This window comes from Lichenostomus cassidix, unplaced genomic scaffold (assembly GCF_008360975.1).
Source record: "Lichenostomus cassidix isolate B80296 unplaced genomic scaffold, HeHo_3.0 HiC_scaffold_33, whole genome shotgun sequence".
NCBI classification, from domain to species: domain Eukaryota; kingdom Metazoa; phylum Chordata; class Aves; order Passeriformes; family Meliphagidae; genus Lichenostomus; species Lichenostomus cassidix.
In genome coordinates, this window is record NW_028147632.1 from 1,875,331 (window position 1) to 1,889,690 (window position 14,360).

Below are 14,360 nucleotides of genomic sequence, written 5' to 3' on the forward strand. Positions count from 1 at the left end.
CTGCACTCATGGGGCTCCCGTGGCTCCCGGGCTTCCCTATTTTCCAGGGTCCCGCTTAGGGATGATCCGGGGGCTTTGGGGGTCCCAGGGGTCCCTTCTCCCCTCATTCTCTGCTCTGCGCTTCCAGGGATCCCAGGCTTCCCCCTTAGCCACGCTCCCCCCTCTCCAGCCTGCCGGGGCTCCCCCAGCTCCGCCATCGCCCCTCTCCGCTCACCCCACTCCGGGGCTCCCGCCCTTCCCCTCCACCGCTCTCCCGGCCGGACCCCATGCCCCATGTCCCCCTCCCACCCCGACACCGGGCCGTGCCCACCTGCAGCCCCCAAAATATCCCCCAAAGCCCCACTGACGCCTCAGCTTTGCCCTTCCGCCACATCCAAACGTTCCCCCCGCACAATCAAACCCTCCCAGCGACCCTGAACGAGATTTGGGGCTCAATCCCGGAAGCTGCGAGCTCCAAACACCCGCCCAGAAAAAACGCCGCTCGGGGACCCACGAGACATTTGGGGCGACTTCCTCCTCCCCCTCACCTGCGGCGTGCGGGGCGCCGATGCTCCCGGGGCCGCGGCAGACAAAGAGCTGCGCGCGGCTTCTGCTGCTCCTCCTCTTCCTCTCTCCAACCTCTTCCTGTTCCTCCTCTTCCTCTCTCCTCCTTCCTCCTCCCGCTTCCTCCTCCTGCTCGGATCTCCGGCCTTTCTCCCGCTCCTTCCTCATCCCTCCTCCTCCTCCTCCATCCCTTCTCCTCCTCCCCCCAAGCCCAGCGCCCACCCTTTCCCCCCCTTTTCCCCACGCCGTCGCATGCCGCGGGAGGAGCCGGGATGGAGCCGGGGCAGGTCGGGCTGGGGCAGCGCTGGGCTCCGGGCCAGGCCTGGGCGCCGCCCAGGCGCCCCCTCCCCAAATTGGGCTGGCGGGAAGCGCTGGGGGCGAGGGGGGGGCGCAGGTGGGGTTGGGGTGGGGAGCGCTGGGCGCTGCGGGTCTGCCTGGGAACTGGAGAGTCATCAGCGCCGCGAGCTCGGATTTGATCAGAATCGCTCAGCGCCTTCTCCCATTGGCTCATTTTCGCGGGGCTATTTTTCGGGGCTGTTTTTCTATGGGGTTTGGAGGTTCTGGGGGGCTCAGGGGGTCTCAGCGCCTTTTTTGGGGTTCGCTGGGTGCCGTGTCGGGGTTCAGCTGCCTCCCAAGGCCCCCCAGAGCGGGGTGACACTTGGGGACACGCGGGGGTCCCCATTCCCGATCCATCCCGGGGTCAGGTCTGCCCCCCAATCACAGCCCCACCGCGGGGTCCCCCCAAGTCCCTCCCCAGTGCCCCCCAAGAAACGCGACCGGAGCCAACTGGGAAGCTTTACTGGGAGCACTGGGAGCAGCCGGGCGGGGTCAGAGTGACAGCAAGGCTGGGGGGACACACGACCCCCCAAAATCAGCACGGGGACAGAGCGGGGGGTCCCGGCCGGGCCCGAGGCCACGGGGAGGGGCTGCGGCCGGCGGCGGCTCAGGAGCTCTGTGGGCAGAGAAAAGGGGGTGACACCGGGCTGGGGGGCCCCGGGGGGAGCACAGCCGCTCCGGGGCAGGGGCGACACGACCCCCGGGACCCCCCCTCACCTTCTTGCGCAGGTAGAAGCCGAGCCCCAGCGCCAGGAAGACGAAGCCCAACACGAAGCCCCCGATCCCCGTCAGCATCTTGCTGCGGGCAGCGTCCGGCGGCATCTCTGGGGGTCAGCAGGGCTCAGGACCCCCAAAAACCTCTCAGCGACACCCCAAGCCCCTCCAAGCACCCTCCCAGTCGCCCCCAGCCCACCCAGCAGCCCCTGAAACCTCCTCCCGATCCATTCCCAGCCTCCCCAGGACACACCAAAGCCCCTCCCGTCCCTCTCAGCACCCCACAACCCCTCCCAGTTGCCCCCCACCGCCCCAGGACCCCCAAACCCTCTCCCAGTCCCTTCCCAGCCCTACCAGGACTCACCAAGGTCCCTCCCAGTGTCTTCCCAGCACAACCAACCTCCTTCCTACCTTTGCTTTTCCATCCCCAATCTCCTTCCAGCCCCTCCAGCCTCACTCCAACTCCCTCCCAGTTCCCCCCAGCACCCCCAAACTCCCTCCCAGTTCCCCCCAGCACCCCCAAACTCCCTCCCAGTTGCCCACCAGCACCCCCAAACTCCCTCCCAGTGCCCACCTCACCCCCAGAACCTCATCCCACCCTCCGCAACATCCTTCCGAGCCCTTCTCAGCCCTCCCACACCCCCAAGCCCCTGTCCCAGTATAAACCAGCCTCTCTCCACCTCCCTCCCAGTTCCCCCCAGCACAGCCCAATCCCCCTGTGCCTCCCCCGCTCCCCCCGGCGCTGTGGGCTCTGGCCGTACCCCAGTGCCGCCTCAGGGGCTGCTCCAGGCTGACGTGCTCCACCTGGCAGGTGTAGGTGACCCCGCGCCGGGGGGGCGTTTCCAGCAGCACCAGCAGCTGGTAGGTCCAGTCCCCGTTGGGGAGCAGGTCGGTGGTCATCACTTGCTCCGAGAGCTCCTGCTGGCCCTGGAACCACCTCACCTGCACCTGCGCAGGGTAGAAATCCATCACGGAGCACAGCAGGCGGCTGGGCTCGGGCTGGGAGCTCGAGGGCACCAGCGAGATGGACACGCTGGGGGGCACTGGGAGAGAGAGGGGAGACACTGGGATCAGCTGGGGGGGCGCTGGGAGAGAGCTGGGAGGGGTGGGGTGGTACTGGGAGGGACTGGGAATGGAGTGGGAGGGACTGGGAAAGGAGTGGGAGGGAATGGGGGGGCACTGGGAGAGAGGGGTGTGAATTGGGGACACTGTGAGGGCACAGAAATGGAGTATGGCAATCTGGGAGTGCACTGGGAATGGACTGGGATTGGCATTAGACAAACTCGGAGGGACGTTGGAGGCACTGGGAGTGACTGGCAATGCAGTGAGAGGGACTGGAAATGTACAGAAATTGCGATTAGTGGGACTGGGGAAGGACTTGGATAGAGGGGATTGGATTAGGGCGTACTGGGACGGCGCTGGGAGAGAGGATGGAGGTCTGGGAGTGGACTGGGAATGAACTGGGATTGGCTTTAGAGGGACTGGGAGTGACTGTGCTAGCACTGAGAGGGACTGGGAATGGAGTGGGAGGGACTGGGGGGACACTGGGAGAGAGGGGAGTGGATTGGGGAGCACTGGGAGGGACAGGGAGAGAGGCTGGATGTCTGGGAATACATTGGGAATGGATTGGGAATGGGATAAGAGGGACTGGGAGTGACCATGGTGGCACTAGGATGGACTGTGGTGGCACTCAGAGTGACTGCAGTAGCACTGGGAGGAACTGGGAGTGAATTCAGCGGCACTGAGATGTTAAATCCAGCGCGGGGAACTCGGTTCTGCTTGTCTGATTGATGAGTCATCAGAGACGCGCGCTGTGATTATCTGAGGAGCGTCATCTTCACGCTTGGCTGAAATGGACGCGCTGGGGGGGCTGGGAGAGACTGGGGGAACTGGGATGGACTGGGAGAGCCACAAGAGTCACTGAGAAGGACAAGAAGCCCCTGGTTTGGCACAAGGAGGGCTGAGGGCTCTGGGTGATTCCCAGGGAGGGTTTGAGGGGCTGCAGGGTCATTGCCAGGGCAGAGCCTGAGGGGACACCTCTGCCCCACGCTCACCTCTGCGCTCCACGCCGAACGGGGTGACGGTCTTGTACCAGGACCGGCAGAACCAATCCACTGAAGTTCGTCTGTTCTCCATCCATGACGGGTCACTGTTCGCACACTTGGCCCATTTCTCCCCAAAGGGTGTGAACCCCACGTATTTCCCCACATCGCTGTCGAACCTCAGGTACTCCAGTCGGTTGTACATTTGCCTCTCCACATACCTCACCTTCTCCGTGCCGTTAATGAAGTGACACTCGTGCTTTATCAGACACTGCAAGACTCCTGTGTGAGCAAGGCACAGGTCAGGGGTTCCCCCAGCACCCCCATCGATCCCAGAGCTCCGGGGGTCACCCCGGATCCCCACTCCGCACCCCCTGTGCCCCACGGCCGCCATGGGACCCTCCTGCCCGCGCTCCCACTTCCTCTTTCCCACCCTTCTCCCTATTTCCCCTTTCACATCCTCACTCCCCGCCATTTTCAGCCACTCCCCAATGCAGTTTTTGGGTCCCATTCCCTCTTTTTGCCGTTTTCCCACCCTTTTACCCACAATTTCTCCATCCCCATCCCCCTCCCGCTCAGTTTTGGGCTCCCACCCTCCCCTTTTCCCCACTTCCCCACCCTCTCCCACCCCTTCCTCACCTTCCCCCAACCCTCAGCCCCTCCCGCTCTCCCTTTCGGCTTCCCCTCCTCCTCCCCCTCCACTTTGGGCTCCCAAACCCCTTTCTTTCCCCTTTTCCCCCTTTCCCATCGCATTCCCTGCTCCCCCCGCTCACCCGACAGCTCCGCGCCCGCAGCCGGGGTGGCTCCCAGCACCACCAGTGCCACCAGTAGGGCCCCAGCTGCCGCCACTCGCCCCATGGCCAGCGCCGGGCAGCTGCCGCCAGCCCCGCAGCAGCCGCTGCACTGGGAGCTCCAGTCCGGAGCAGGGCGGGATCATCCGCCCCGCGCGCTCTGATTGGCCGGGCGCCGTTTTGGGACGCGCTCCCATTGCCTGGGCGTGGTTTTGGGCGCGCTGCCATTGGCCGCAGTTGTTTTGGACGCGCTCCGATTGGCCGGGCCGGTTTGGGGCCCGTTTTGCACAGGCTCTACCCGGCAACCGGTGACGACACAACACACACGCCCTCCCATTGGCTCCGCCGCTTTTGGGGCGCTGCGCCCCCACTCCCACTCCCCCCACTTCGCCGCCGCTGCACTGGGACCACCAGCGACCCTTCCCAGTGTCGCCACATCCCGAGGCGCCATGGATGGAGCACGGAGCTGCCCCTGCCTGCTGCTGCTGCTGGCGCTGACCCTGCCTGGCCTTTGGGGGCTCCAAGGTGGGCTTTGGGGGGTCCTGGAGCCGCGGCGTTGGGATTTGGGGTGTCCTGGATCCATGGCAAAAGGGGATCGGGGAGATTCAGAAGGTTTAACCCCCTTTTTGGGGATTTTTTTGAGAAGGGCGTTGGCCCAGCTTCCTCTTTTTTCAGGGTTTTCTCCAGGTTTTTTTGTTCAATTTTCGGGGTCAGCAGTGGCCAAACTCCTCTTTTCCCACGGTTTTGGGGTTCTGACAGTTCCCAAACCCCCCTGTACCCGAGATTTTGGGGCTCTAGGAGTTCCCAAACCCCCCTGTTCCCAGGATTTTTTGGGGCTGGGTGTGTCCCTAAGCCCCCCTGTAGCCAGGATTTTGGGGCTCTAGGAGTTCCCAAACCCCCCTGTTCCCAGGATTTTTTGGAACTATGCATTCCACAACCCCCCTGTACACAGGATTTAGGGATCTGAATGTTCCAATATCCTCTTTTTCCAACATTTTTGGGCTCTTGGATTTCCTAAACCCACCCGTTCCCGGGATTTTGGGGCTCTAGGAGTTCCCAAACCCCCCTGTACTGATGATCTGGGGAACTGGGAGTTCCCACTTCTTCTTTTCCCAGGATTTTGCCTGGCTCAGGGTACTGAAATTCCTCTTTTTCCAGAATTTCGGGGCTCTGGGATTTTCCAAACCCCCCTGTAAAGACAAATTTTGGGGCTGGGAGTTCTCAAACCTCCCTGTATTGAGCATTTAGGGAACTTGGAGTTCCCATTTCCTCTTTTTCCATGATTTTTAGGGTCTCATTGTGATGAAATCCCTCTTTTCTCCGAATTTTGGGGCTCGGAGATTTCCCACACCCCCCTGTACCCAGGATTTTTTGGGGCTGGGCATTCCACAACCTTCCTGTACACAGGATTTTGAGAAGTGGGTGCTCCCATATCCTCTTTTTCCCGCAATTTTGGGGCTCTGGGATTTCCCAAATCCCCCTGTTCCCAATATTTTCTGGGGTTGGGAGTTCCCAAACCCCGCTGTACTGACGATATGGGAAACTGGGAATTCCCACTTCCTCTTTTTCCAGGATTTTTAGGGTCTCATTGTGCTGAAATTCCTCTTTTTCCAGGATTTTGTGGCTCGGGCATTTCCTCAACCCCACTATTCCTGGAATTTTGGTGCTCTGGGAATTGCAAACCCCCCTGTACTGAGGATTTAGGGCTCTGGGAGTTCCTATTTCCTCCTCTCCTATGATTTAGAAAGGCTCATGGTGTTGAAATTCCCCTTTTTCCCAGGATTTTGGGGCTCTGGCAGTGCCCAACCCTCCCTGTTCCCAGGATTTTGGGTTCAAATCCCCATTTTCCTGAGATTTTTATACTCTCACCCCCCACAATTCCCCATTCCCATTGCCCCACACCATCATCCAGACAGAATATAACCAAAACTCCATTTCCAGGGGAATTCAGCCCAATTCCAGGTGTGTCTGACTCGATTCCAGGAGGATCCTGGGGCAATTCCAGCCTCTACTGCAGCACCAACACCATTCAAACCCAATTCCAGGTGGACTCAACCCAATTCCTGGTGGATCAAATCCAGTTCTAGGCAGATTATACCAAATTCCAGGTAAATCCAACCCAATCTCAGGTGGATCAAATCCATCTCCAGGTGGCTCAAACCCAATTCCAGGTAAATCCAACTGAATTCCAAGGGCATTCAACCTCATTCCAGGTGGATTTAACCCAATTCCAGGTTGATCCAACGGAATTCCAGGTGAATCCAATCCAGTTCCAGGTGGATCCAACCCAATTCCAGGAGGATCAAACCAAATTCCAGGTAGATTAAACCAAATTCCAGCTCAATCCAATCCAATTCCAGGTGGATCCAACCCAATTTGAGGTAAATCCAACTGAATTCCAGATGGATCAAACCCAGTTCCAGCTGGACCCAACCCAACTGCAGGATGAACCAACCAAATACCTGTGAGACTAAACCAAATTCCGGGTGGATCCAACCCAATTCCAGGTCGATTCAACCAAATTCCAGTGGGATGCAACCGAATTCCAGGATGAATCAACCTAATTCCAGGTCGACAAAACCCCATTTCAGGTAAATCCATTCCAGTTCCAGGTGGATCAAACCCAGTTCCAGGTGGATCAAACCCAATTCCAGGTGGATCAAACCCAGTTCCAGGTGGATCAAACCCAATTCAACTCTTCTAAAGGTCCCATCACCCCTTTCCCTCCATTCAGGAAGCTCCTGGCAGCTTTTTTCTCTCTGCCCTCAGGCTTCTCCCCCAGCTCCGAGCTCCGGCTGCATCTCCGGGCCTTTTCCTCCTCCTCCATCCGGCCACGCCTTGGCAATGACAAATCCTGCTTTGGGGCAAAAACAAGGGCTCAGCGCCTTGCCCTGGGGGTTCCTCCTGCCCAGCTCCAGCTCTGCAACTCTCTGGCAGTTTGGTGGCTGTAAAAACCACTAACCACCGACATTCCCAAATATCCCACAAACATAAAGAAACAGACCCCAAACTCCCAAAATATCAAGATTCAGCCAAAAGCCCCTTCAAGATATAAAGATTTACTCCCAAAGAAACCCCAAAGCATGAACATTTAGCCCAATAAACCTTAAAAACATCATGATTTAGGCCCCGTGAAAATCGTGGATCCCCCTCCCCAGTCACCTGCTGCATGTGGGGGGCTGCAGATACAGGCAGTGCTGGAACCTTGGGCTGCTTCCTCTTCCTGCTCCTCCTCCTCTATCCCTACTCTTCCTCACACTCCTCTTCCTCTCACTCCTCCTCCTCCTCTTCCTTCTACAAAATCCCACCTCCTTCTCCTCCTGCAGCTAATTAATACAATATTGATGAAGGAAAAATCCCCAAAGCAGCTTGTGGGGGGCAGAGCCACATGTGAGTCACCCGATGGCTGCCCTGGCAGAGAAGCTTCGGTTCCAGGCAGCCACGAGAGGAAGGAGCTTTAGAAATGCAAATGAACCCTGCTGGGGCAAAGGCTGGACAATGGACCAGGGCCTTGTGGCCTGGGGGAGCAATTGGGCCAATTCCCTCTGTCCCTCAGCCCGAGCTCTGCCTGCTTGCACAGATGGAATTGGCACAGCTCAGGGCAGAGCCCAGACTGAGGAGATCTGACTGTGCAGCACAAACTGGTTCAGCTGCAAAGAAAAAGAGCAAATGGGAAAATGTTGGGAAAACTTCATTAAAAAAAGTGGGGGAAAATCATGTCTCTCCTCACTCCAACATGTGCTAGCATTGTGGATGATTTATAGAGTGTAATTAACCACTGGGGATTTTTGATACCAAAAGTTCAGGGAAATAAGTTGGGAATCCAAATATAGAATGATTTAATTACACAAAAATGCTCAATAAGGTCAGGAGGGTGCACCTCAAAAAATATTTTAAAAATTAAAACGGCCACCAGAACAAATCCTACAACACCACGGAGCAGCCCCTGGGAATCCTAAGAATTCCTATCAGGTCCCAGAACCAATTTGTGAATTGGAATTGTTACTAATTGACACAGACTGCTGCTCAGCCAAGCTCCTGCTCCATTCCTGAACTTCCACAAGCAGAACAAACACTTCCCAGAGCCACGAATACCGAATGTCACACAAACTAGGGGTGCATATTAAGGGACACAGGCAGTGGGCGGATCGGGAAGTCTGTACCTTCCAAGTACCTCAGCCAGAGTGTTGGAAAATATACCAGTTTGAATATTTTGTATAACTTTTGTCAAAGGTTTGGGTTGTCTTTAGCCAGGGAAAAGGAATTTTAAGATTTTTTTCCAGGACATTGTTCTGCCAGGTGAGGTCTGATGAGCTCAACATAACTACAGACCAGGAGGAGCCCAAAAGACAAAAGGCCATCAGCAGCCATTAACGAACATCAGCTCCAAACCTCACCCCTGGCTGTTTGGAGACACCTTGTCTGGCTAAAGAGAGATAAGAAGGAAAACCTAATTAGCATCAGAAGAGAAGCAATCTGGATCCAATAGGAAACCATCGATTAGAAAATAAGCAACATGGAACCAATTAAGACTGACCAAAATACCTTCAATGAGTTTAGAGTGTAAAAAATACCTGAAAAATCTTCCAAAACTTATGTGCCATAGAACGATTCTCTCTACAAACCCAGGCTCTGGATGAGATGATTCCCGTGGTACATCCTGGCCAGAACAACATCCTGCTCAGATAATAAAGTAACGCCTTGACTCTCTAACATTAAAAATCGTGTTGAAAGGTTTTTGGTTTTCCCGCAGGTACGGTGACAAGAGGGCAAAGGGACAATGAAACGCAGCCGGGGAAACGAGCATAGAAAGGAGGCTGCGTTTTACAGCCCCATGGCAAATGCCCCACGGCGTCTCCCTCTGTCCATCCCTAAAGTCACTTTCACACGACTCCTCTGTCTCCTGCGGCCACACAAACCTCTGGCCACGCGGATTTTCCCGTACACTGCCGCCGACAGCGCAGCCACCTCTGTGCTACCGACAGCGAGCGGGACGAGCCAGCGCTGCTCCGGCACCGCCTCCTGCCGAGGCAGCAGCGGCAAGGAGACCGCGGGCAGCCGCTCCCTCAGCGGCCTCAGGCCAGCGGCAACACGGCGCCACAGCCAGCGAGGGAGGGAGGGAGGGAGGGAGACGGGAGAAGGAAGCCGCCACAGCCCCCCTGCCGCCCCCTGCATCCCCTCCATCCGCCCGCAGCGAGCGCCGAGCCCCGGCACAAGGCAGCGCGGCTCCCACCTGCGCTGGGACAGCCTCTCCGAGCTCCGCCGCCGCCTCCCCGGGCTCCGCCCGCTGCCGCCGCTCCCGGGCCGCACACACGCTCCCACCATGGCGCCGCTGCTGCCCCACTAAAGCCCTGCCTGCCTGCCTGGGGGCGACACCGGCGCCGGCCTCGTCCCCGCTCGCTGGCACCGAGCAGCAATGGCGCTGGGACAATCCCGAGTGACAGCACAGCCAGCCAAGGGCAGCGAGGCGCGGGCTCTGCACAGCGCACAGCCCAAGCCCCGCGCTCTCAGTGCCCCCCGGGCTGGCCGAGGCCAAAGCCGCACATGAGGAACAGCCCTGCAACGGGCCCGGGCCCCAGGCGCCATTGCTCTGCAAACAGCGACCAAGTTCTCCGCACCTCCCGGCCCCGCCTCGGCACGCAGCCCCCGGGGCAGCCCCACGGCCCCCACGGCAGCTCCCAGCCTCCGCCAGCCGCCCTGCAACGGCCCAGGGGGAGCAGGCCAAGGGACGCGGCTGCCGGCGCCCAGGGGACGCCAGGGACAGCGGGAGCACTTCACAAGCCTTTCCTGCAAAAGAGAAAACCATCAGCAAGGAAAAAGCAACAGCAGCGCTGGCTCCAGAGCACAGGGCCACACGAGGCCATGGCACATTGCAGTGGGGTGACGCTGGCCCCATGCCAGGCACCCAGCAGAGCTGCTCTCTCACTGCCCTGCACAGCCGCCGTGGGGAGAGAAAATTGAACCAAGGCTTCCTGAGCTGATAGAAGGACCTGGCTAAGAGATCCCTCATCCAACACCTTTGTGCACAAAACAGGCTCGGAATTGGATATGTGAATTGAATTTATTGCTAACAAACTCAGAATAGGAGAAGAAGTAAAATTTGACCATATAAAACACCTTCTTCTCAAATTACAGGGATCACCTGGAATGGGGGTCACCAGGATTCTGCCCAACGGGGGTCACTGGGGATCATCCACTGCAGATCTTCCCACTGGGGATGGAGTTGGAGCAGCAATGAAGCTCTTCCTGCACTCGGGACACTCGCAGGGCTTCCCTCAATGGTGCCTCCGTTGGTGCTGAGTCAAGTGAGAGCTCCTGGAGAAGCTCTTCCCACACTCCCCACACTCGTAGGGCTTTTCCCCAGTGTGGATGCGCCGGTGGGTGATGAGGTTGGAGTTTTGCTTGAAGCCCTTCCCACAGTCAGGGCAGCGGAAGGGCCTCTCCTGGGTGTGAATGCGCTCATGGACGAGGAGATTGGAGCTCCTCTGAAACCTCTTCTCACACTTCCTACACTCATAGGGCCTCTCCCCAGTGTGGATCTTCTTGTGATGGATCAGGGTGGACCTGTGCCCAAAGCTCTTCCCACATTCTCCACACTCATAGGGCTTTTCCCCAGTGTGCATCACCTGGTGCTGCATCAGGGTGGACATATGGCTGAAGCTCTTCCCACACTCCCCACACTCATAGGGCTTTTCCCCACTGTGGATCCTCTGGTGCATGATCAGCTCAGATCTCCACCTGAACCTTTTCCCACATTCCCCACACTTGTGGGGCTTCTCTCTGCCCTCAGGCTTCTCCCCCAGCTCCGAGCTCCGGCTGCATCTCCGGGCCTTTTCCTCCTCCTCCATCCGGCCACGCCTCGGCAATGACAAATCCTGCTTTGGGGGAAAAACAAGGGCTCAGCGCCTTGCCCTGGGGGTTCCTCCTGCCCAGCTCCAGCTCTGCAACTCTCCCAGGGGTTTGTGTCCATAAAAACCCCAAACCACCACCATTCACCTCAAAACCCTAACAGGATTTCCCCCTCTCTGCTCTTTGCACTTTGGCCTCCTCAGGCTCTCCCTTCCCTGCACTCATGGGGCTCCCGTGGCTCCCAGGCTTCCCTATTTTCCAGGGTCCCGGTTAGGGATGATCCGGGGGCTTTGGGGGTCCCAGGGGTCCCTTCTCCCCTCATTCTCTGCTCCGCGCTTCCAGGGATCCCAGGCTTCCCCCTTAGCCACGCTCCCCCCTCTCCAGCCTGCCGGGGCTTCCCCAGCTCCGCCATCGCCCCTCTCCGCTCACCCCACTCCGGGGCTCCCGCCCTTCCCCTCCACCGCTCGCCCGGCCGGACCCCATGCCCCATGTCCCCCTCCCACCCCGACACCGGGCCGTGCCCACCTGCAGCCCCCAAAATATCCCCCAAAGCCCCACTGCCGCCTAAGCTTTGCCCTTCCGCCACATCCAAACGTTCCCCCCGCACAATCAAACCCTCCCAGCGACCCTGAACGAGATTTCGGGCTCAATCCCGCAAGCTGCGAGCTCCAAACACCCGCCCAGAAAAAACGCCGCTCGGGGACCCCCGAGACATTTGGGGCGACTTCCTCCTCCCCCTCACCTGCGCCGTGCGGGGCGCCGATGCTCCCGGGGCCGCGGCAGACAAAGAGCTGCGCGCGGCTTCTGCTGCTCCTCCTCTTCCTCTCTCCAACCTCTTCCTGTTCCTCCTCTTCCTCTCTCCTCCTTCCTCCTCCCGCCTCCTCCCGCTCGGATCTCCGGCCTTTCTCTCGCTCCTTCCTCATCCCTCCTCCTCCTCCTCCATCCCTTCTCCTCCTCCCCCCAAGCCCAGCGCCCACCCGTTCCCCCCCTTTTCCCCACGCCGTCGCATGCCGCGGGAGGAGCCGGGATGGAGCCGGGGCAGGTCGGGCTGGGGCAGCGCTGGGCTCCGGGCCAGGCCTGGGCGCCCCCCACGCGCCCCCTCCCCAAATTGGGCTGGCGGGAAGCGCTGGGGGCGAGGGGGGGGCGCAGGTGGGGTTGGGGTTGGGAGCGCTGGGCGCTGCGGGTCTGCCTGGGAACTGGAGAGTCATCAGCGCCGCGAGCTCGGGTTGGATCAGAATCGCTCAGCGCCTTCTCCCATTGGCTCATTTTCGCGGGGCTATTTTTCGGGGCTGTTTTTCTATGGGATTTGGAGGTTCTGGGGGGCTCAGGGGGTCTCAGTGCCTTTTTTGGGGTTCTCTGGGTGCCGTGTCGGGGTTCAGCTGCCTCCCAAGGCCCCCAGAGCGGGGTGACACTTGGAGACACACGGGGGTCCCCATTCCCGATCCATCCCGTGGTCAGGTCTGCCCCCCAATCACAGCCCCACCGCGGGGTCCCCCCAAGTCCCTCCCCAGTGCCCCCCAAGAAACGCGACCGGAGCCAACCGGGAAGCTTTACTGGGAGCACTGGGAGCAGCCGAGCGGGGTCAGAGTGACAGCAGGGCTGGGGGGACACACGACCCCGCGTGACTGGAGTGTGAAGGATCTGCTGGAAGTCCACAACACTTCAGAAACCAGGAATGAACTCAAAAGAACCCTCACGGGTGGCCTCTAGGAAGGGGACAGTGTCAGTCCAGGAGCACAGGGCTGGCAGGATGTGGCTTTCCCCAGGGTTATGGAAGGGACGTGGTGCTCTGCTGGGACTGACATGCCTGGGCCTGGGCAGTTCAGCCGTAGCTGTCCCCTGTCCCTGTCTGTGTCCCTTGTCCCTGTCTGTGTCCCTTGTTCCTGGCTGTGTCCCCATCCCTTGTCTCTCCTGCTGCCAGCTCAGTGAGTGGCACACAGGCTGAGGGTCCCTCCTCTGTTCCCTGGGCGTCGGGTGGGAGATGTGAGGGCTGAGCCTGCTCAGGACAGCTCCATCCTCATGACGAACTGCTCTTTCCAGCTCCAGGCCAGAGGATCAGATCCCACCTCAAGTTTATCGTGGTGCTGGTTGTGCTCCTAGCCCTGGTTGTGGCTCTGGGGGTGTCCTTGGCTGCTGTGTCAGGTAAGGGAGGAGCAGCAGCCTCAGCCCAACCCCTCGGGGCACTGCTGGCTCACTGCTGCCTGAGGGGAGAATCCTCAGACATTCTTCTCCATTTCCCTCTGCAGGGAGAATACACAGAGAGACTCCAGTTACTCCAGTTAACCCTGCAGCTCGGGTGCTGCTGGCCTGTCCCCATGGCTGGGTTGGGTACAACGGGATCTGCTACTTCCTCTCGAGGCATCGTCTCTCCTGGGATCAGGCTAAGGCTCGGTGCTCCGAGCTCGAGGCTTCCCTGGCTGTGCTCACTGACAAGGAAATGGTGAGTGAGGGGTTTGGGGGCTTTGGGAAGGCCAAGGGGACCCTGGGGTGCTCCTGGGCTAGGAGTCCATTGTTTGCTCCTCTCTCCTTGCCAGGAGTTCCTGTTCCACCTCAGCAGGAATGTTGATTACTGGCTCGGGCTGCACAGACAGGGCCAGCGGCTGCAGTGGGTGGGTGGCAGCAACTTCAACACCTCGTGAGTCCTGGGGGGCACAGGCAGAGCCTTGGGGGCACAGGCAGAGCCTTGGGGGCACAGGCAGAGCCTGGGGGCACAGGCAGAGCCTGGGGGCACAGGGGCACAATGTGTTCCCCTGAGGTTCCAGCAATGTCTCTGCTCCTCCCTGCAGGGTTCCTGTGCTGGGCAATGCAGGGTGTGTGCACCTGGCTGAGAATTATCTCGGGAGTGCAATCTGTTCAAATGAGATGCAGTGTATCTGCAGCAGAGCCCAAACCCACCTCTAATGGGGAATGGAGGAAGGATATTTTCTGTGCTGGGCAGTCTCAGCTTCACCTCATCCCCCCAGCATGGGGATTTCCTTCCTCAGCTGCAGTGTCTGCCTTGCACTGATCCTCAGGGTCACATCACTGCCTGCTCTGCAGGAGATGAACCTGCAGGAAGAGGAGATGATGAGAAAACAGATGTGTG

The 14,360-nt window shown here is 59.3% G+C and overlaps 1 protein-coding gene and 1 long non-coding RNA gene across 2 annotated transcripts in view; one reads left to right on the forward strand and one right to left on the reverse strand.

Moving 5' to 3' along the window:
- The window catches only part of LOC146421425 (uncharacterized), a 72,599-nt gene extending 58,688 nt beyond the window's left edge, over positions 1-13,911 (forward strand). The window contains exon 3 of the long non-coding RNA XR_014848734.1: positions 13,810-13,911. This is a non-coding gene — a long non-coding RNA (uncharacterized LOC146421425). The remainder of the gene's footprint in view (positions 1-13,809) is intronic.
- LOC146421430 (class II histocompatibility antigen, B-L beta chain-like) lies at positions 1,325-4,558 on the reverse strand. The gene is made up of 5 exons (XM_085047478.1): positions 4,409-4,558; positions 3,648-3,917; positions 2,355-2,636; positions 1,597-1,703; positions 1,325-1,495 (listed from the first exon to the last, which is right to left on the reverse strand). Exons 1-5 carry the CDS (start codon positions 4,491-4,493, stop codon positions 1,487-1,489), a joined length of 753 nt encoding a protein of 250 aa, XP_084903604.1. The 5' UTR covers positions 4,494-4,558; the 3' UTR covers positions 1,325-1,486.
- Positions 13,912-14,360: the final 449 nt, after the last annotated feature.

Coding starts and splice junctions, on each gene's coding strand:
- LOC146421430 (XM_085047478.1), bottom strand. CDS start 4,493: ATGGGGCGAGTGGCGGCAGCTGGGGCCCTACTGGTGGCACTGGTGGTG. Junction 3,918..4,408: donor TGCGGGCGCGGAGCTGTCGG/GTGAGCGGGGGG, acceptor TTGCTCACACAG/GAGTCTTGCAGTGTCTGATA. Junction 1,704..2,354: donor GCCCCTGAGGCGGCACTGGG/GTACGGCCAGAG, acceptor GCTGACCCCCAG/AGATGCCGCCGGACGCTGCC.